General features: G+C 24.2%; 2 protein-coding genes across 3 annotated transcripts; both read left to right on the forward strand.

Moving 5' to 3' along the window:
• The first annotated feature begins 1,661 nt into the window (after positions 1 to 1,661).
• LOC124957306 (odorant receptor 4-like) lies at positions 1,662 to 9,481 on the forward strand. Of its 2 annotated transcripts, none has more exons than XM_047514240.1 (7): positions 1,662 to 1,730; positions 4,325 to 4,772; positions 6,273 to 6,558; positions 7,396 to 7,495; positions 8,797 to 8,907; positions 8,988 to 9,143; positions 9,254 to 9,481. In XM_047514240.1, the coding sequence occupies exons 1-7, from the start codon at positions 1,710 to 1,712 to the stop codon at positions 9,302 to 9,304; spliced, it is 1,173 nt and encodes a 390-aa protein (XP_047370196.1). In that variant the 5' UTR covers positions 1,662 to 1,709; the 3' UTR covers positions 9,305 to 9,481. The 2 variants fall into 2 exon arrangements, with proteins under 2 accessions (XP_047370196.1, XP_047370197.1); XM_047514241.1 differs by having other exon boundaries at positions 6,276 to 6,558.
• Positions 9,482 to 11,646: 2,165 nt separating this feature from the next.
• LOC124957226 lies at positions 11,647 to 21,629 on the forward strand. Its single transcript, XM_047514065.1, has 10 exons — positions 11,647 to 11,685; positions 13,339 to 13,710; positions 17,000 to 17,073; positions 17,198 to 17,223; positions 17,339 to 17,644; positions 17,747 to 17,858; positions 18,503 to 18,602; positions 20,976 to 21,086; positions 21,165 to 21,310; positions 21,414 to 21,629. Exons 1-9 carry the CDS (start codon positions 11,647 to 11,649, stop codon positions 21,264 to 21,266), a joined length of 1,242 nt encoding a protein of 413 aa, XP_047370021.1. The 3' UTR covers positions 21,267 to 21,310; positions 21,414 to 21,629.
• The last annotated feature ends 1,968 nt before the right edge of the window (positions 21,630 to 23,597 follow it).

Genomic DNA, 23,597 nt, shown 5'->3' on the forward strand with positions numbered 1-23,597 from the left:
TCAATAATGGATCATTTTCGTGACGTTTGAGAAGCGAATCACGACACAAATTTCTTTCCGTGAGAACATGGGAAACCCATATATCGAGCTTTGAGGTTAAACCAAGGCCTTTCAAGTGGTCATAAACAGTTGGATTTGATAAATTCAACCTCTCACCGATCTCACGTGTTGTTATTTGCCGGTTTGCATCAACTAATGCCTTTATCGTGTCTTTATCAGCTTCAACCGCCTTTCCAGAACGTGGTGCATCTTCGACATCAAAATTGCCGGATCGAAATTTTGCAAACTAGTTCTGGCACTGGCGTACTGTCAACACATCTTCTTCATACACATCGGTTAATTTCTTTCTGACTTGAACAGCATTTTTATCTTTTCTATAGGAAAATAGTAAAATATGACAAAAATGACACCAACCAGAAACTACTGCATACAATCAATTGGACTTTTTCACACACAAGACTTGCTATATCAGCTCTCAAAACATATAATGATTATGCGGCTTAAGTGTGAAGTTAGATGGAAAAAAATACAATTAAAAAAAAAGAGTATAAATAAATGACTATCATTAATGATAAAAAAAAAAAAAAAACAAATCGTCAAAGAAAACAACTGATACATAATAAAAATTTCATTTGGTATGACAAAATAATGTAAATAAAATATCATGATAAAATAAAGATCAGCAGAGAATCAATAAGGAATAATAATTTAGAAATAAACAAAAAGAAATCTTGTATAAAATAAGTGATAATAAAAAAAAAAAAAAAAAAAAAATACCTTTGATTGTTCAAAGGTCAAGGTACGTCATTAAGTATAATACTCGTCATTATCCCTAACGTGAAAACTATTGAAATATAGGACAACAAGTATGGATTACTTACGAATACATATTCCTGTGGATGAAAAAAATTTTGTTCCTTCAAACTACGTACGTTAATTCAAGTGCAATTAATGTCTTTCGTTCGTCGGATTATGCAAAACTAGAAAACAACAAGTGAACGGAAGGACGATCGAACGAAAAGTATTGTAATAGTATGAAAACATTTTTATATTGTGCCGATAAACTGAAACATTACGAACTATAGTCAAAAGCAAAAAAAAAAAGAAAAAAAAGAAATAAAAAAAAAGGGAAAAAAGAAAAAAAAGAGATTATACCTTAGGTTGAGATGTTACTTCTTCTTTTTCTTTTTTTTCTCTCTCTCTCTCTCTACATCTATGATCACCCTTCTCTTTTAGAAAAGAAAAGAAAAAAAAAAAAAAAAATAAAAGAAGAACGAGAAAAAAGGAAAAATTTCAATGACAGATAAATGAAATGAAGTTACAACAAGTTTTACATGAGGGCTGTGAACTCAGGGGTAGGTGGATGGGTGGATGGGGGGAAGACAAGGATGTACTACGTGACGAACCAAAGCGACAAGTGCACATTTTTTATGTATACTTCAATACCCTTTCTCTGTAGTGCTATCCTCAACCTATCATTATCGATGATAATAACAAAAGAACTGTTTAACTCTTAACTTAAGTTTTTAGAACTGACTCGTTGTCAGTGACGAGTTGTTCCTTCGAATATTTTTTTTCGTCGACTTCAGATCAATTATTCAAGCATATATCCTTGCAGACGTATATACCATCTTTTTCAAACAGAGTTTACCAGGGAGGACGTTCGATCGTTTTGCCGTCAGTCTTTCGTGAACCTTCGAAGGGATAAAATGGGAAAGGATAGCATAGAAGTAAGAGTCATGAGAACGATTTGATATTTTTGTTTCTGCCAATTTTTTTTCTTTTTTTTTTTTCTTGCAATCGTAGAACGATTATTTCGTGCCGAATATACTGTGATCATATATACGACGTTTAGATAAGTGATATCTTAACATAGCGTTCGGATATTAATTTTCTATCGATCATAATGTTACAAGTTCATTTCAATTGGAAATTATTTTTATGCAATTAATATTTATTACTTATATATATATATATTTTTTTTTTGTATCTTCATTTACTATCATTTATAAGCGTACAGATATTATTTATATTATTATTATATTATTGCTTATTGTTTACGTTCTTATAATTCGTCGACAATTCTGTGATGTTTCTGTTTGGTTTTATTTTTTTTTTTTTTTTTTTTTTTTTTTTTTTTTTTTTTTTTTTTTTTAAGTCTACTCTATTATTACAGCTTCACACGTTGTCTGTCTTTGATATTTTTTTTATCGTAAAGGAATTATTTGATTTTACGAATAATAGTTCTAAAGGAAATATATTTTTATGTGATACCAGTGTAATTCAACAATTATATTTAACTGATTCGATGAACAATCGTTTTATGAAATGTTTAAATGGACAATATATTACAGTTTTCTAAATGAATGAAATTTTCTAAATTAACAAATCTTTATCTCGGAAACGTGACATTTTGGAAAAAATTTGTCCTAACTAGTTGTTATCCGATTTTATAAATTGAAATATTATTTATTGTTCTTATTTTGTGAAAGATTCAACAATATCTCACGGCAAATTTTGCTGTACGAAAATTGCCGTATAAACAAAATATTTCGAAAAATTAAAAATGTTACGAAAAATTAAAAAAAAAAAATTGATTAGTTTTCTATTTTTTTCTTTTCAACAATAAAATAAATTTCCAATAAAAAAATGTAGCATCGTATTTATGAAAAAATGAATTTAAGCTTGAATAAACTTCAAGATCGTTTAATAAATAGAAAACAACAAATGCAACAATATTGCCTGTTTATTATACGAGAATTTTTGTTAGACTTATTTTTCTCAAATACGTAATGTTAATGAAATAAAAAATTAGTAACGCTTTATTTAGATATCCGTCATAACGTAATAAAAAATTCATGAATATGATGATAAAGCAATATATATATATATATATATATATATATATATATATATATATATGAGCCGTTTATTTTGAAATTGGCCTAATTCCATTTATACTTAAATCAATGAATGAAAGTGACAATTTTAAAGTCCTGAATTTATTACCACGTCGGGGTAGACCAAGAAGGTTCGAAAATATTGTATTGACACCACTGTATAAAAATATCAGACAATTTACAACAGTAAAATTCAAGGACATAATTGACCTATTACGATATATACCACCGAAACATCATGATTTCTTCAAATCCCTTTCACACACATAAAATCTAGATGAGTAGTAAATTGTTTTGTAATAAATTTATGTTCGTAATTTTGTACGTTATGTAGTTAAAAAATATTTTGAATCGCATAAATTATGTTTTCGAAGTGTTTTAAAGATATGTAAAATAAATTGAGTATTGTTTTTTTTTCTTTCAATTTGAAGCATCTTAAATTATGTTGAATTGACTTGGGCACCTTCAAATTTTATAATGAATCTAATTGTTAATTTTGGAAGTGACCTAACTCCATTCTTGATAAGAAAACGCATATTATTCATTTAATAATTGTCACTATTTTAATAGGAACTATAAATTTAACACCCTTAGATACACTTAAGTAGTATGACTCATTAGTATCCTATACGTATATTTTTAAATTCATTGAAACGCAAACCCTTAAATATCTCGATTTGAAGATAAATGGAGTTAGGCCACTTTCAATGTATTATATAATATTTTCAAATAAACGGCTCATATATATATTATAAAATATATAATACATAATATATATGTGTGTTTATATATTTATAAATAATACTAATATATATAATTTCTTAATATTTATAAATTATTATTATTATTAATATATAAATATTTATATATTATAATATTAACCTTGAATATTAAAGTAATTGTAATATTTTGATATTTCAAAAAAAATAAGAACATTAATTCTATATTTCTAAATATATGTAGATTTAAATATATTTAATACTAGAATATAACATATATATATATATATATATATATATATATATATATATATATATATGTATATGTATGTATATATAAATATTTTTTTTTTGAGTGATTCAATTATATTAAAAAATTTCGAACAAAATACGATTATGTTGAAATTTTCATAAATTAAAATCGATGTATATAAAAATACTAATATCAATAATAGTAATCTATATATACACGCATATTATTATATTAATCATAAACATATAAATATATAAGTTATACATATACACATGGTAATATTTACATATATATAAAATTATGTCAATATATAAATTTATGTCAAAAAAAAAAAATATATATATATATAATATATACAATATTAACTGTAATAAAATGTATACAGACGAATAAAAAAATAATTAATCTGAAATCGATCTGGAACATTAACTAATTGAATATTTCTATTGTAGGAACAAGGAATTGCCAACGTCCGAAGATCATTTATTTGGAACTCAAGGTTCTTAAAATGCATGGGAATTTGGCCATTCAAGAACTACTTTCCGATATTCCTCTTCTTTTTTACATATCTTTTCATTCATTGTTCTCTAACACTCGCACAATTGTTTTGGGCTCCAAAAACAATGGATTACGTCGTACCTAACATAGCAGAAAACATTGAGCTAACGATGACCCTTACGAAAATAACAATTACTAGAATAAACAGAGAAGCATTGCGTAAATTATTCACGGAAATCAAGGAATATTCATTGACTGAGAAATACGAAACTAAAGAGGAAAAATTAACATTCGTGAATTATACTAAATTACCTCCATACTTTATTGTAATAATTGCCTCTACAATGACAGTGGTCGAAATATTATATTATACGTCTCGACTTACCGAAGGACTTCAAATTGGTAATTTATAATTATTGATTCATTTTATAAGTGACATTATATTTTATATATTTTATATTAATCCCTATATGGATTTGTCATCAATTGTAGCCCGACGATTATTTTTTTATGTATTTGCATATTCACTTATTATTGAATTAATAGATGTACTCATACACTCAAATATATGCTCATATTACACAAAATAAGAGGATGAAATAATCATCAATTATTTATATATATTTTTAATAAGTAAATTAATTTCATCTTCTCAGCGTTTAAAACTATACATACGTCATTGCACGTTCTTTCATTTTTGATTGGATTTTAATGCAACGACTAGAATTTAAAAGAATAACAAATTAATGATTATTTGCGAATAAGTGCCAATGTTGATTCAGTCAATTTGATCAGTTCATCATTTAGATTTGATCGAATAATGTTCGAAGTAGACAACCTGCGGAATTCAATAATGACGTAATGAAGTCATTGTCGAATTGAATCTAATCCATAATTGACAGCACGAGAAACATCTGATACATTTGTGATCACTTATGGTTGAACAGTGCAAAGACAACTTCATAAAATCGAAAACATATATCATCGAGATATTTGTATTCCGCATCATACTATTCTCGAATACGAAGTAATATCAACGAGGAAGCATTTGCACATCGTTACTGACCAAGCTACGAAGTGATCCTATTTTAAGCATAATCGTTACCGTAAATGAGAAATAAGTTCTATACAGCAACATGAAACATACCAATCAATGACTTTCTACGAATCAATCAACTGTATCCACATCTAATCCAGGTCTGATATTTGAAAACGGTACTATCGTGCGTTTGATGATACCGCATCGGCATAATTCATTTTGATTTGCCACAACCAATTGCTGTTAATAATTATTGTCCACAATTGAAATGGTTACATAAATAATTGTTGAAACAATGGCTGGCACTGGTTAATAATATACGCGTTATATCGCAACATGCTAATGGCAAAATCAGTCGACCTACCCAAAAGAACGATAAACCAACATTGCTAGAAAGTTTTTCTGAGTTCATTGTATTCATTCGATATTACAATATCGGATTATTATTTTTTTAGATTTATGGAGCATTACATAAAATATAAAATATCTCGAAATGTCGATGATTTTCAAATTCACAATGAATCATATTTTTCATCACTGCGTGCACTTTTTTGACGAAAGATCCCGTGAAAATTTACAGAAGTGATTGCAAAATCACAATTAATTTGAAAGGAAATAAAAAAAGAAAAATTGTGTTAAACTGTGTGTCTAATTTTTTAAAATAATTAATTAAGAATACGATTACTTAAGTTTACCCTATAATATTATACGATTAATATGATTGTATAAGACATTAACTCGATATGAATATATTGGAATATTTGTTTTAATCAGCTAATCTAATGTATTTGCTCTTTTATATTTTCGTAATTAATTTTCTTAAACAATTATTTTGTTTCCTTTTTTCTTTTTCTACTTTTCAGCAGAACAAAACAATTCCATGGGTTATCAGTTGCCGTACAGTACATTACAAGTCATCCATTTAAGGGACAGTAGGATTTACGCTTTGATTTGTGTTTATCAAATGATATACATACCTTGTATCGTATTAGGTTACGTTGGATTCGATTGCATGTTCGTCAATTTGTCCGTTCAAGTAATTGCACAGTTCTCCATATTGTCTTATAAGGTGAAGACATTATTAAATGATTCTAAAAATTATCGTGATGGTATGAAGAAACTTGTACTACGACATTATCGATTGATAAGGTAAAAAATATATCGTATAATTATATAAAAAATTAATTGATATATTTGTGTGTATGTGTGTGTATACATGTCTATATATATATATATATATATATATATATATATATATATATATATATATATATATATATATAAATCATGATAAATTATTTTATTTACAAGTTAATCAATTAATATCTTTAGTTTATTTACAATCACACACACGTATATATATATATATATGTTATTGCTTTTCGTAACAAATTATTAAAAGCAAGTTGATTTTTTTGATCTATCTATTTGGAAACTATGAAACGGGTGTTGAATGAAAATAAATAACTAAACAAAAATGCCCGTTTCATAGTTTCCAAACTAATACTTATATACTAAGTTGGAAACTATGAAACTGGCGTTGAATGAAAATAAATAACTAAACAAAAATGCCCGTTTCATAGTATCCAACCTAATATTTGTTATTTGATTAATGAACTATTTTCCTTTTACAGGTGTCTCACTTTAACAATTAAATTCTTTCATCATTTATTTATTATTTTATTATTTATTATTTTTTATTTTTTTCTATTGAATTATTTATTCGTTATATTTTATTCGTTATTACAATATTTATTTATTATTTTCAATTTCAATATTATTTATTATTTGATTGTTTATTTATTAATTTCAATTGACTTTAATGTCACTGAATATATCCAAAATAGAAAGAAATCATATTTTCCTCATAAATAACATTGCATCAATTTGTTTCTATGTCTTTTCAATAACGAAAATACAAACAATAATAATGAACTCTATCGTAATATTTTATTTTTTATATCTACATGAAATATAATATTTCAGATGGGCGGAAACATTGGAAGATAATTTTAATTTCCCGATTATGCAGCAACTGTTGGGTACCACCATTCATATCTGCATTTCCTGTTACTACGTACTGATGGTACAAATGCAAGCGAATAATATATTTTTTTTTTTTTCCTTTTTTAAGGAAGTACATAAGTCTCTAGCAAAAAAAAGAAAAAAAAGGAAAATCCGAATTTTTTTTTTTTTGCTATTTCCTATATATCTCATTTATTTTTGATTAATCTATTTTTTCTTTGTTTTTAAAATCAATTATTCTTTCCTTGATAAGATTAAATTAATAATTTTACTTTAATTAATAATTTTACTCTACTTTAAAGATTAAATTAATAATTTTATTTTAATTAATAATTTTACTCTACTTTAAAGATTAAATTAATAATTTTGTTTCCTTTTAAACTCATAAAGAACGACGGAGAATTGAAATTGTCAGAGATATATAGACAACAATTCGCGTTGCTTACAATAATTGCCATGACTAATTATTGAAAAAAAAAAAACAAAAAAAAAGAAAGTAAGAAAAAAAAACAACAAAAAAAAAGAAAAAGAAAATAATTCATTCGTAAATAATTCTTAAAAATTTTGAAATAAAATAATTTCTTATTAATTTGAATTTGTGAAATTATTTACCTTTAAATTAAATGGGACAGATTTTCGTTAATCTTTTATCGCCTCTTAGAAAAAAATCTGCGCATATTTATTTTTGTTGAAAAAAAAAACAGAAAAGAAACGGAAGCATTTCGCAAAAAAAGAAAAAATCCTGTCGTTAATAAATCTTATATATAATTCAAATAATGATCGAAATTTTGGAAATCTCTTAGTTCAATAATTCGCACGAAACTTTTCATATAAATTTCTTTCTTTCTGTGTTACTGTTATGAAAACAATTATGATCATTCAAACAACTATCATCATCGTCGCATTTACATTTACTTCATCGACAAATCCTTTTTTACTTTATAGTAAATGAGTTTTTATATTCCACTTTAAATTCCCCGTACAAGGTCATAATTATCAATGTTTTCTTTTATCTCGTACTAACATTTAATCTTGAAGAATAGCGATAAAAATTAAATAATAATTGTAAAAATGAAAATGAAATGTTCTGAAAATGATCGTCGTTGTTTGATTTGAAAGGATCGAAAAAAAGAAAAAAAAAAAGGAACAGTTACATTGTTACTATTATCATTATAATTGCGTCATTTTTTTTTCTTTTTCTTTTTTTTTTTTTTTTTTAAATAGATCTCCTGCCATAATTATCTGCATTTAGAAAATGTAGAAAACAAATTGATTTCTTTTTTTTTTTATCCGAAGAATATCACGTACGTTCTTAATTTATGTGATAACAATTAATCAATCTTTATATTTTGACAATTTTAGGGTCCAGAAACGAAGGATATTTTAACATCGATATTGTTCGTTCTTTATATGTTTTCCGTGACAAGTACACTTTTTATTTATTGCTTCATCGGCGAATGTTTCATTCAGGAAGTATATAAAATGTCAATAATTTCTTATACAATTGAAATATCAATTAATCGAATTAATGTCATTTGTTTTTATTCAATTAGAGTACAAATTTTGGTAACGCCATTTATAATTACGAATGGTACAACTTGCCGGCAATCGACGCGAAATTTTTTCTCATTTGTATGATAAGAACGAAAAAGCCACAATTCTTAACATCCGGCAAATTTGCCATCTTGTCCTTGACAGTTTTTACGGACGTAAGTATATCTCAAATAATTTTTTTCCATTTTTAAATGACGTTCCTTCCTGTAACAATACAATAGTTATTTCATTATAATTATTATTGTATATTTATTAATATTTGTAGATCATCAAAACTTCAATGGGATATTTGTCGGTATTACGAACATTTGTGTGAAAAGGACAAAAGTGAAATGAATTACGTAGTAACAAATTCTTTATTTTTTTTTCTTTTTTGTTATCTTTTCTTTTCTTAAGTCATCTTCCATAGGAAGACAAATGGTTTAAATGGTTTGTCTGTACATCGTTTAATTGTATTAGCATATATAATAATAAATTGTATTAGAAATAATAATTAGCTTATATAATATATAAATACAATTCTAAGACAATCGATCAAAACTCATAATTTCTTTCTTCATTAATTATAACATTAGTTAAATTTAAATTCTTCAAAAATTAATATCAAATATATAAGAATTGTATCAGTTATATAATGATTACAGTTGTCTCATTTTTCAAAATATATGCCTGATTGTTTCTGATTTTATTGATTTCCATATGTATGTGTGATAATAATAATAATAATATAATAATAATAATGTAATAATAATAATAATAATAATAATAATAATAATAATAATAATAATAATAATAGGAAAAAAAAATTGTTAGAAAAATTGAAATAAATACATAGTTCAAAAAAGTATGTTACATAAAAGTATGAGACTCATACGTGTCTGTTCAAAGAAAAATTATTATTATTATTTATATATATACGAATATCTAAGAATAATTAATCAATTTGTTCAAGGTTAACAATATGTATGAGCCCAACTTGTTTCTTTTTTATTTTTTTTTTTTTTTGATTATTATTGTTTTTTAATTTATTACGTATTTATGCAAAAACAAAATTGGTATTGACAAAAACATTCTTTTTTTTTTTACTTGCATGAAAATCGCACGAACTTTCTAATCAACCACAGATATTATTTAAATATCGTCTATATTTATCCTAAATACTGCAGTTGTATGCAATTATTGTCAGTTATCTGTTCAACATTATTATAGAAATATTAATTGCCTTTTAATGTTGAATATTCAAAATTAATTATTGAACGATCTCATTCGCCAAACTTTGTTTGTAAGAATAAGTGCTGCATTCATTATCTGCAAAATTTATAAAGGGTTAAAATATTTTGATTATTTGAACATCAAAATGTATATACATTCATATAATATTTTACGTAAAATTAAAATTGAATTAACTAATAAATAAAAATCATCAACGAGATATAATATTTCGTTAGAAAAATGAAAGAAAAAGTGAAAACAAATGTTACTCGAAAAAAAAGGTATAAACGAAAACATTTCCATGTCGATAAATGATTACGTAAGAAGTATAAGAAATAATGACGATTAATGATAAATAAAAATAAAATGAAAAATTTGCAAAAACAACGTCAAATCTCACGGAATCCGAAGGATGCGTAAAAAAAGAAAAAAAAAAAAAAAATATAATCAATTTGAGAAAATAGTGAAAGTATATAATTTCAGAAAATAAAGAGATTGTTCGGTTGCAAATGAAAAATAATAATTTAAAAATAAAGAAAAAGAATTCTTGTATGAAACAATTGATAATTAAAAAAAAAAAGAAAAAAAAAAATAAGTTTCCTTTTTTTTCCAGAAATCATGTATGTCCTTAAAAGAAAACTATACTCTTTACAAGCTCTAACGTTAAAATCATTAATATAAAGGACAAAACGTTACAGACATTTAATTTCACCGCACGATTACTTACGAATACTTGTTTTCGATGAAGTAGAATAAAGTTTTATTTTTTTAAAACCACCATCATAAATTCAGGGACATTCAATGTCTTTCGTTCGTCGTATTACGGCAAAACTGAGAACTACAAGGGGAACGAAAGGATGATCGAAGAACGAAAAGTATTGTATAGGGGTTGAAAATATTTTTATATTACCAGTTAACCGTTGAACTTCGAACTATGACACCGAGCAAAAAAAAGGATGATTATATCCAGGAGCAAGATGTTACATTTTTCCCTCTATAACTATGATGATCACCCTCTTTCCCAAAAAATAAAAAAAAAGAAAAGGACAAATTTCAACGACAGGTAAATGGAATGAAATTAAAAGAAGTTTTACGTGAGGGCTGTAAAACGTAGGGGATGTTCTCTATATAGTGAATCGAAACGATAATAGCACATTTTTTTTTTTTTTTTTTTTTTTTTTTTTTTTTATATATATATACTCCAATTCTCCCTTCTGCCGTTAATATCAAGCTAACGTTATCGATGATAACAACAAAGTAACTGGTTTAACTCGTTGATAGAAAAAGTTAGAAACGAGTTGTTTCTCAATATTTTTTTCGTCGACTTTAAATTAACTATTCAAGCAACCCTTTAGACGCATATACCATCTTTTTCAAACGAAGTTTACCAGGGAGGACGTTCGACCGTTTTACCGTCAGTCTGTCGCGAGCCCTCGTAGGTATAAAATGGGAAAGGATACCATAGAAGTAAGAGTCAAGAGGATGGTTTGGTTTTCTCTTTTTTTTCTTTTTTTTTTTAATTTTTGTATTTCCTCTTCTTCTTTCCTCTTTTTTTCTTTTTTTCTTTTTTTTTTTCCTTTTTGTTTTTAATCGTAAAACGAAATTCGTGTCGAATAATAATACAGTGATATTACAGATGACCATTAAGTGACGTAAATATACTACGTAGTGATCGAAAATAATTTTTCAACGATCCCAAAGTGTTGTTCAATGTTCATTTCAATTGAAAATAATATTTTTTGAAATTTTATTTCCCAATACATTTTTATTTCTTATATATATATATTTTTTTTTTGCTCGTCCTTGCAATATTAATTTATAAAAGTGTAGATATTATTAATTTGTTTATTGTTTACGTATTCACATTTCGCAAATAATTCTTTGACATTTTAATTGGGATTTCTTCTTCCTTTCATTTTTTTTTCTTTTTTTTTTTTTTTTTTCTTTTTTTCTTTTTCTTCTTCAAGTTTACAATTGTAACTGCACGTTGTCTGTCTTTGACGTTTGACTTTTCTTTTTTTTTGTTTTTTTATTTAAAGGGAATCAATTTTTGTATTAATATGCACACGTGAATGTAATGAAAAATATAATTCAATGAGATTTAATTTTAATATTTAATATTTATTTACATTCGGTAAAGAATCGTAATAGAGAATTTTTAATGGACGATATATAGGGTGTTTCCAGACGAAGCACTATCAATTGTTCATTTCGGAAAAATGGTATTTTTGAAGAAAATTTATTTTTACAAGTGCAATTTGACTTCAACAGTAGAAATATTATTTTATTTATTGTTTTTATTTAGGGGAAAGATACAATAATATATAAAAGTTAACTTTGTTGTTCGATGAACAAGATATTTCATACAAAATTTATTTTTCTTTTCTCTGTTTTTTTTCTTTTTTCTTTTTTTTTTTTAACGAATAATAAATTTCCATTATAAATAATGTTGATTGGTATTTAGAAAAAATAAAGTTAAGATTTAATGAACTTCAAAATCGTATAAAAAATAGAAAAGAAAAAGTGTAATATGACATCATTATTATCAGACAAACATTTATATGAATTATTTTTCTCAAATACATCGAATTGATGAAATAAAATCATAATGAAGCTTTATTTAGATACCCGTTATAATTAATATTAAGATATCCATATAAAAGAATGCACTAATATGGTGATCAAGCTGTGCATATATATGAATACCATTAATACGTATAATTTTCTTTTTATAATATTTAAAAACAATTATTGAATATTTACATGATAATTTTGAATATTAATGTTATCGTGATATCTTAATTTTTAATAAAAATAAGAACATTAATTAATAAATAATACAAAATTTTGATAAATACGATCACGTTAAAATTATCAGAAATTAAAATCGATATACATATAAATATATATATATATATATATATATTTATAAAATAATAATCTGTGTATGTGCATATATTATTATATTAATCATAAACGTATAAATATATAGATTATTTACATTATAATATTTACTAACTAATATATAAATATATTACTTAATAAAATGTAATACATATATATATATATATATAAATAAATAATTAATTATTCTAAAATCAATCTAGAATATTAACCAATTGAATATTTTTATTATAGGAACAAGGAATTGCCAATATCAGAAGATCATTTACTTGGAACTCAAGGTTATTAAACTGCATGGGAATTTGGCCATTGCAGAACTACGTTCCGGTATTTCTCTACTTCTTCACATATCTTTCTCTACATTTTTCGCTAACACTCGCAGAATTGTTATGGGCTCCAAAAACTATGGATAATGTCATAGCAAACATAGCAGAAAATATTATCCTAACAATGACACTTACGAAAATTACAATCGCCAGAATGAACAGAGAAGCACTGCGTAAATTATTCATAGAACTCGAGGAGTATTCACTAACTGAGAAATATGAAACTAAAGAGGAGAAACTGACATTTGTGAATTATACTAAATTACCTCCATATTTTATTGTAATAATTGCATGTGCTAATTTGCTTTTTTTCTTTTTTTTGTTATTATCGTTTTGTTAATAAATTACATATATAAACGACAACAAAATTGATAATGACAAAAATGATCTTTTTTTTTGAACTTACATGAAAATCAAATTAATTATTTGATCAATCACAGATGTTATGTAAATGTCGATTATGTTTATCTATACACTGCAATATATATATATATATATATATATATATATATGTATTTATTGTTAACTATCTGTTAAAATTATTACATAAATGTTAACTTCATTTAAATAGTCAATATTCAGGATCGATTCAATTTAAACAATCTCGATCATCTAACCGTTCGTAAGAATGATAAATCATCCTTTCAATATCTGCAAAATTTATAAAAAAAAGAAAAATTGAATATATTTTAATTATTTGAATATAAAAATGTGCAAACGTTTATATATAATATTTTATATAAAATTAAAATTGACTAATGTAATAAATAAAAGAAAAATAATTTTTCATTATAAAAACGAAAGAAAAAGTGAAAACAATTGTTAGTCAAAAAAAAAAGTCTCCATGTCGATAAATGAGGAAATCAAAGATTGGTTAAAAAAAAAAAAAAAAAAAAAAAATATATATAATAAATCAAAACAATTAATGATGTAAAAGTAAAAAAAAAAAAAACAAAGAAAATTTGAAGAAAAAGCAACGCTCATATGAAGCAAGTGTTACGTAAAAAAAAAAAAAAATAAAAAAATATCTGATTAGATTGACAAAATAACAAATATTTTAAAATCTGAAAAAATATAGGGATTGTTATATTACAAATAGCGAATGACGATATAAAAAGTAAAGAAAGAGAAATCTTGTGAAAGAAGAAACAACTGATAATTAAAGCAAAAAAAAAAAAGTTGCCTTCTTTACGTAGAAATCATGTATGTCCTTGAGCAATGCACCCGTATCACATCCCTAACGTGAAAATTTCGAAAATAAAGGACAACATTTAAAGACAATTAACGAATACATTTTTCCGTGTGGAGAAAGAAAAAATTGTTGTCTTCTAAACCATCACCATTTAATTCAAGGACAATCGATGTCTTTCGTTCGTCGTATCACGCAAAACTGAAAACAAAAAGAGAACGAAAGAACGATCGAACGAAAAATACTAGAAAGTGAAAATATTTTTATATTGTAGACAAAAAAAAAAAAAAAAAAGAAATGATAAACTTTGAACTATGTCCGAAAGAAGAAGAATGATAATAATCTATGGTGACATGTTACTTTTTTTTCTCTACATCTATGATAATCCTCTTTTTAAAAAAAGGAAAAAATAGAAATGGAAAAAAGAAAAAGAAAAAAAAAAAGAAAAGAAAAAAAAAGGAAAAATTTCAATGACAGATAAATGGAATGGAGTTATAACAAGTTTTGTATGAGGGTTGTAAAACAGGGGTGAGAACATGTGGTTGAACCGATGCAATGAAAATACATTTTTTATGTATACTCTAATCCCACACCTCCCCTGCCCTTCGTTATACCTTCACACTATAGTAATCAATGATCGTAATAAAGTAACTGTTTAACTCCCTGTTAGAACGGGTTAAAGACGAGTTGTTTCTCGATATTTTTTTTTTTTGTTTCGACGACTTCGGATTAACTATTTAATCAACCCTTAGACGCATATACTATCCTTTTTTTAAACGGAGTTTACCAGGGAGGACACTCGCCCTTTTTAACGTCAGTCTGTCGCGAACCTTCGAAGGGATAAAATGGAAAGGGATAGCATAGAAGTAAGATAAAGAGCACGATTTGGTTTCTTCTTTATTTTTTATTTCTTTTTTCCTCTCTCTCTCTCTCTCTCTCTCTCTCTCTCTCTCTCTCTCTTTTTATTTTTTTCTTTTTTTTTTTTTTAAACCGTACAACGAGCCTCTTGCCGAATAATACAGTGATCGTATATACAATGCTGATAAGTGCCGTGAATATTCTTTATAGTGTTCGAAAATAATTTTTCATCAATCAATGTGTTCAACGTTCATAACAATTGAATATTATTTTTGTGAAATTTTATTACTTAATTAATTTATTTATTTCTCGTATATATATATATTTTTTTTATTTGTCATCGTGCAATTTGATTTATAAGCGTGCAGATATTATTAATTTTGTTTATTCTTTACGTTCTTATATTTCGCTTTTGTTTTTTTGTTTTTTTTTTGTTTGTAATCTACAATTACAGTATCGCGCTATCTGTCTTTGACGTTTGATTTTTGATCGTAAAGAATTATTTGATTTTACGAAAAAAAAAAAAAAAATATATATATATATATATGATATATATTTCTAAAGAAAATATATTTTTATGTGAATACACGAACGTGAATACAGTGAAAAATTATAAATCGACGTAATTTAATAATTGTATTCAATGATTTCGATGAACAATCGTCATATAACATTTTTCAATAAAATTCTCATTTTTCACTGTTTTAAAATAAACTTTAGAAAATGGTAAAATATATGATTATAAAATAATTATTAGAAAATTAAAATCAAAATTTTATAAAAATAATTAATTATTAATCAGTTTTAATTAATATTTAATTACCCAGTAACATAAACATTTAATTATTGGAAATATATATATATATATTTTAATTATTGTAAAGATATATATATATATATATATATATATATATATATATATATATATATATATATATATATATATACTATTGATATATATAATTCTCTTTTCGTAATTATATATTACTATAAAATATTAACATATTAAAATATTAATCTTGAATATTAAAGTAATTTCAATATTTTAATATTAAATAAGAACAGCAACATTAATTATATATTTTCAAATAAATACATATAGATTTAAATATATTTTTGATACTAAAATATATATATATATGTAAAATTATAAATAACAAAAAATAAATATATATCAATATATTGAATATATATAGAATCCCCTTAACGCACAGATTGTTTTTAAAAAACCGGCCAAAAAAATCAACTTTTTTTTTATGTAAAAAAACACAATTTAGTACATTGTCTCGGGAAAAAAAGTTAAAAAAAAGAAAATACAAAAATAATCAAAATTTTTATTTTAATTTTGGATTTTGATCTACATTGCAGAAAAGAGCATTTTTTTTATCTTTTTATCTTTCTTTTTTATCTTTCTTTTTTTATCTTTCTTTTCGAATTACTATTTCGGAAAAAAAAACAGGTTTTTTTGCTTTCACATTGTTATTTTCAATTCACGATTATATTCGAGTGTGAAAAATTATAGCAGCATAAAATATACAACGACGCTCGAATTATCTCGAGTGTGCACAGGTTGTCCTGTTTTGTACAAGTTAAGGGGTTAAATAAACTCTAATAAAATGTATGTTGTAATATGTTACATAATAAAATGTAAGATGCATAATTTAAGTAATTAATTTGAAACCAATCTAACATATTAATCGATTGAATGTTTCTTTTATAGGAACAAGGATTTGCCAACGTCCGAAGGTCATTCAATTGGAGTTCAAGACTTTTAAAATGCATGGGAATTTGGCCATTGAAAATTACCTTCCATTATTTCTCTTCTTTTTTATATATCTTTTCCTTCATATTTCTCTAACAGTCGCAAATTTAATTTGGTCTCCAAAAACCATGGACATTGTCGTAATGAGCGTAGCAGAGAATATGGAACAAATGATGACACCTACGAAAATAACAATCGCTAGAATCAAACGAGATGAATTATGTAAATTATTCATAGAACTCAAGGAATATTCATTGACTGAGAAATACGAAAGTAAAGAGCAGAAATTGACATTCGTGAATTATACTAAATTACCTCCATATTTTATTGTAATAATTGCCTCTTTAATGTCAATGGCCGAATTAATTTATTATCTGACTCGAGTTGCCGAAGGAATTCAAATTGGTAATTCATAATATGTGTTCCTTCTTTATATGTGACATTATATTTTATATATTTAATATTAATTTTTTTTTATGGATTTATCATTAAATATAACTGTTCAAGTAATTGCACAATTCGCCATATTGTCGTACGAGGTGAAGACATTATTAAATAATTCTAAAAATTATCATGAGAGTATGAAGAACATTGTACTACGACATTATCGATTGATAAGGTAAAGAAAATATCGTATAATTATATAAAAATAATTGATATGTGTATGTGTGTGTGTAAGTGTCTATATATATATATATATACAATGTTAAATTATGTTATTTAGAAGTTTAGTAATTAATTGTTATAGTTTATTTTCAATCACACATACACACATACACATATACATACACACACTTGCATACGCATTTAAGTTTTTGTGTTTTGTAATATATTATAAAAAAATTGCTTTTTTTCCGAAATTATCTATTATTTTTATTATTTCTTTAATAAACCATTCATTTTATGGATGTCTTACTTAAATTATTTAATTCTTTCATCATTTTTATGTACTATTTTGTTATGTATTATTTTTTTATTTCCTATTTAATTATTTTTTTCGTTATATTTTCTTTGTTGTTTCGATATTACTTCATTATTTTATATTTATTATTATTTATCATTTGAATTACGTATTTATTAATTTCAATTATCTTCATGCCGTAGAATATATCAAATATTAAAGGAAATAATATTTCCATTCAAATAATACTGTATTGACTTTTTTTTTCTTATTTTCTTTCGATAATGTGAAATACAAACAATAATAATGAACTACATCGTAATATTTTATTTTTTATATATACATGAAATATAATATTTCAGATTGTCGGAAAAATTGGAAGATATCTTTAATTTTCCAATTATGCAGCTACTCTTGGGATCCACCATTCACATCTGCGTTTCTGGTTACTACTTACTGATGGTAAAAACACATGTTTTTTTTCTTTTTAAGGAAATACATAACTCCGTAGCAAAAAAAAACATTTTTTTCTATTTTCTATACTTCTCATATATTTTTAACTAATCTACGTAATTTTTTAAAATCAATTTTACTTTGATAGTACTTACTTTAAAGATTTAATTGATAATTTTCTTCTTCAAAACTGATAAAAAATGGCGGAGAAACTGGCTTTGTCATAGGTACGAGCAAAATTTGTAACTTATGATAATTGCCATGATAATTCATTGAAAAAAAAAGGAACTAATTCATTCATAAATCATTTTAAATATATAAAAATAAAATAAGTTCTTATTCTGTCGAATTTTTGAAATTACACTTTAAAAATGGCGAACATTTACATTTATCATTTATTGCTTCTTCGATAAGATGAAATGTTCTTTTAAAAAAAAAAAAAAAGAAATAGCAAAAAAGTCAAGTCAACTTAATATAATTGTATATTAAGTCGACTTAATATTAATTAAATGTAATTCAAATAATGAAGGAAAATTTTGAAATCTCTCGGTTCATTAGATCCTAAAAAAGTTCTCATTTAGATTTTTAATTTTTGAGGTTATTGTTATCAAAAAAAAAAAAACATGATAATAACGATGGTAAAAACGTAATAATAATAATAATTACAATAATAATTATAATAATAATAGTAATTATAATAATAATAATAACAATAATAATAATAATAATAATAAGAACAAAAGTTATAAAAATAGTAATTATAATAATAATAATAAAAGTAATAATAATAATATTAATATTAATAATAATTATCATAACAATAATAATAGTAATAATATAGTAATAATATTAATAATAATAGTAATAATAACAATGATAATAATAATATAATGATAATGATAATAATAATAACAATAATATTAACAATAATAATAATAATAATAATGATAACAATAGTGATAATAATAATAATTATGATGATAATAATAATACTAATAATAATAATAAAGTAATAATAATAATAACAAAAGTTATAATAATATTAATTATAATAATAATAATAATAATAATAATAATAATCATAATAATAATAATAATAATAATAATAATAATAATAACAAAAGTTATAATAATAGTAATTATAATAATAATAATACTAGTAATAATAATAATAGTAATAATAATATTAATATTAATAATAATTATCATAATAATAATAATAATAATAACATAATAATAATGTTAATAATAATAGTAATAATAACAATAATAATAGTAATAAACTAATAATAATATTAATAATAATAGTAATAATAGTAATGATAACAATAGTGATAATAATAATAATAATGATGATAATAATAATATTAATAATAATAATAACAATAATAATAATAATAATAAAAATATTATGCGTTATTGTTGTATATATATCTACTTTACTGACGGATCCCTTATTATTTTATTACATATGATTTTTTACACTCTGCTTTACATTCTCCATAAATGGCAATTATTATAAGTACTTCCTCTCGTACTAACAAAGTATACGTGTGAATCTGCACATATTAGTCTTTCGGAATAGCGATAAAATGAAAAACAATTTAAAATGGAAATGAAAAATTATTTGGATGATATTGCTGTTCGATTTAAGAGTATTATCTGAACGAGACAAATACATTATTTGTTATCGTCACTATAACTCTGCCATTTTTTTATGGATATCCTTCATTACTATCTGCATTCAAAAAAAAAAAAAAAGAAAATGTAAGAAACAAATTGATTTCTTTTCTTATTCAAAAAAAAATATATAAACAATGTTAAATTATTTTATTTAGAAGTTTATTAATTAATTATTATAGTTTATTTTCAATCAAACATACACACATACACATATACATACACAAAATTGTGTACGCATTTAAGTTTTTGCGCTTTGTAATATATTATAAAAAATTGCTTTTTTTCCAAAATTATCTATTATTTTTATTATTTCTTTAATAAATCATTCATTTTATGGACGTCTTACTTAAATCATTTAATTCTTTCATCATTTTTATGTACTATTTTGTTATGTATTATTTTTTTATTTTGTTATTTAATTATTTTTTCTTTCGTTATATTTTCTTTATCACTTCGATATTTCTTCATTATTTTATATTTATTATTATTTATCATTTGAATTACGTATTTATTAATTTCAATTATCTTCATGTCGTAGAATATATCAAAAATTAAAGGAAATGATATTTCCATTCAAATAACACTATTGTATTGACTCTTTTTTCTTTTTTTTTTTTATTTTGTTTTAATAATGATCATGTATGTCCTTAATTTACATGATAATAACTAATCGATCATTTTCCTTTTTTTCATTTTTAGGGTCCAGAAATGACGGATATTTTAACATCTCTCTTATTCGTTTTCTACATGTTTTCCGTGACGGGGACACTTTTTGTTTATTGTTTCATCGGCGAATGTTTCATTCAGGAAGTATATAAATTATCAATAATTTCTATTATAATTAAAATAACAATTAATCGATTAATGTCATTTGTTTTGTTCGATTAGAGTACAAAGTTTGGTAACGCCATTTATAATTACGAATGGTACAACTTGCCGGCAATGGACGCGAAATTTTTTCTCATTTGCATGATAAGAACGAATATTTAACGTCTGGCAAATTTGCCGTTTTATCCTTGACCGTTTTCACAGACGTAAGTATAATTTATATCTATTATTAAATTATGTTCGTTGCGTTTAGCAATACAATCGTTAATTTCATTATAATTATTATTATATATTTATTAACATTTGTAGATCATCAAAACGTCGATGGGATATTTATCGGTATTACGAACATTTGCGTGAACAGGACAAAAGTGAAATGGATTACGTAGTAACAAATTCTTTTTGTTTTTTGTTTTTTTTTTTTTTTTTTCTTAATTCATCTTCCTACGTAGAAAGAATAATGATTTTGTTTATATATCGTTGACTTGTATTAGCGTTATAGAATATATAAATACAATTCTAAGACGATCGATCAAAACTTTCAGTACCTTTCTTTGTGAAAAAAATTTATTATCAAATGTAAGAGAACTGTACGAGTTGATATTTTTCTTAAAAAATCTGACCGATTATATCCGATTCAAACGTACATGTGATAAAGTAATAATAATGATAATAATAATAATAATAATAATAGTACAAAAAAAATGGGTTAGAAAAATTGAAATAAATACGTGTGTAGCCATGTAATTTTATTAAATTAATTTTATTAATTTTTATTCTATTAAAAAATATTTCTACATAAGAGTATGGAGTCCATACGTGTCTATTCAAAGAAAAATTATTATTATTACTCATACGAATATTCAAGCATGATTAATCAATTTTTTTCAAAATTAAAAACACATTTGAGTTAGGTTTGTTATTTTTTTTTACCATTATTATTGTTTGTCAATAAATTCCAAATACATACGACAACAAAATTAGTATTGACCGAGACGATCATTTTTTTTTTTTACATACACAAAAACCGAACGAAATCTCTGATCAATCACAGATACTATATAAATATCGTCTATATTTATCTCGATACTGCAGTTGTATACATTTATTGCCTGTAATCTATTTCAAATTATTATACAAATATTAATTTCATTTGAATAGTCAATATTCAGGATCGATTATTGAACAGTCTCGATCATCTAACTGTTTGTAAGAATGATAAATACTGCATTCACTGTCAACACAATTTATAGAGTTTATATATATGTAAAATATTTTTCTTAATCCTATCTGGAAGATACAAATTAGCGAAACTCCGATCAGTTATTCTTAATTAATAAGGATTTTATTAATGAATGTATTACAATAATACAACTCTTTATTTCTAGGTCATTCTACTCATGATCATCATTTATTCTGCACTTGGTACACTTAGAACCTTTTTTCGTTACTCTTCGTTTGGCCTAATTAAGACTATCCTCCGTTCATTTTTTTCACGTTTATCCTATAGCGTCTTTCATTCTCATTCACATTCATGCATATGCATTCGGTAATTGCTAACGACACATTTCCATCTCATTCTTACTCTCAATGCCTCCAGTCTCCTCTCTTTCTATCATAAAAAATAAAGGCACGTCACAATGGATAGATTATGTTTTCGTTCGATAGTCGACTAAATTATCTCATAGACAACACACAAACACCCAGAAATTATATTAGAACCATTTCAACCTACATATAATTTGATTATTTGAACATCGAAATATGCAAACAATCATATATATTACTTTACATAAAATTAAAATTAAGTAAACTGAAAAATAAAATCCATCAATGAAATTTAACACTAGATTACCCAAGAAAGTCATTTTGACTGCTTTTTAATTTCAATTAGAAAAACAATTATGTATATAATGACACGATTTCTTAGAATTTTGTGACTTTTTGTACAACATATAAATCCGTTTATTAATAATTGTAGTTACCTCCCCCCTCCTTCATTTTCGGTATATATATATATATGTGTGTGTTATACCCATATTGCCGAAAAGCAGTCAAAATGACTGCTTGGGAAATTTTAAATAATCAAATGACTCTTATTATTGAATTGAGTAAATTTTTTAATCAGTTCGGCTCTGTATTGAAATAACAGTGTTTATTTTTTTTCGATTACCATTACATGCTAACATACAAGTACATGATAAATCGTCGATTTGGGTGTATACATGATAAGTTGCAGTTGACCAATAAGCTAAAGTAGTATTTGTTACTCGAATCTTTATGCAGTGATACTTTTTCTAACAAGTTGTTTATTTTATTTCTTTTGCACCCTAAATTCATGAAATAAAATGGAGAATAAAAGTGAGTTATTGGAAAAGTTAACAAACATAAGTAAAGAGTACTCCGATATAGATAATAGATGCAACAAATTCTATCATCTGAAGATGAAGTGGATTATATTCAAAGATAAACATTTGACACTGAGTCGATGAA

This window comes from Vespa velutina, chromosome 25, assembly GCF_912470025.1.
Source record: "Vespa velutina chromosome 25, iVesVel2.1, whole genome shotgun sequence".
Lineage (NCBI taxonomy): Eukaryota > Metazoa > Arthropoda > Insecta > Hymenoptera > Vespidae > Vespa > Vespa velutina.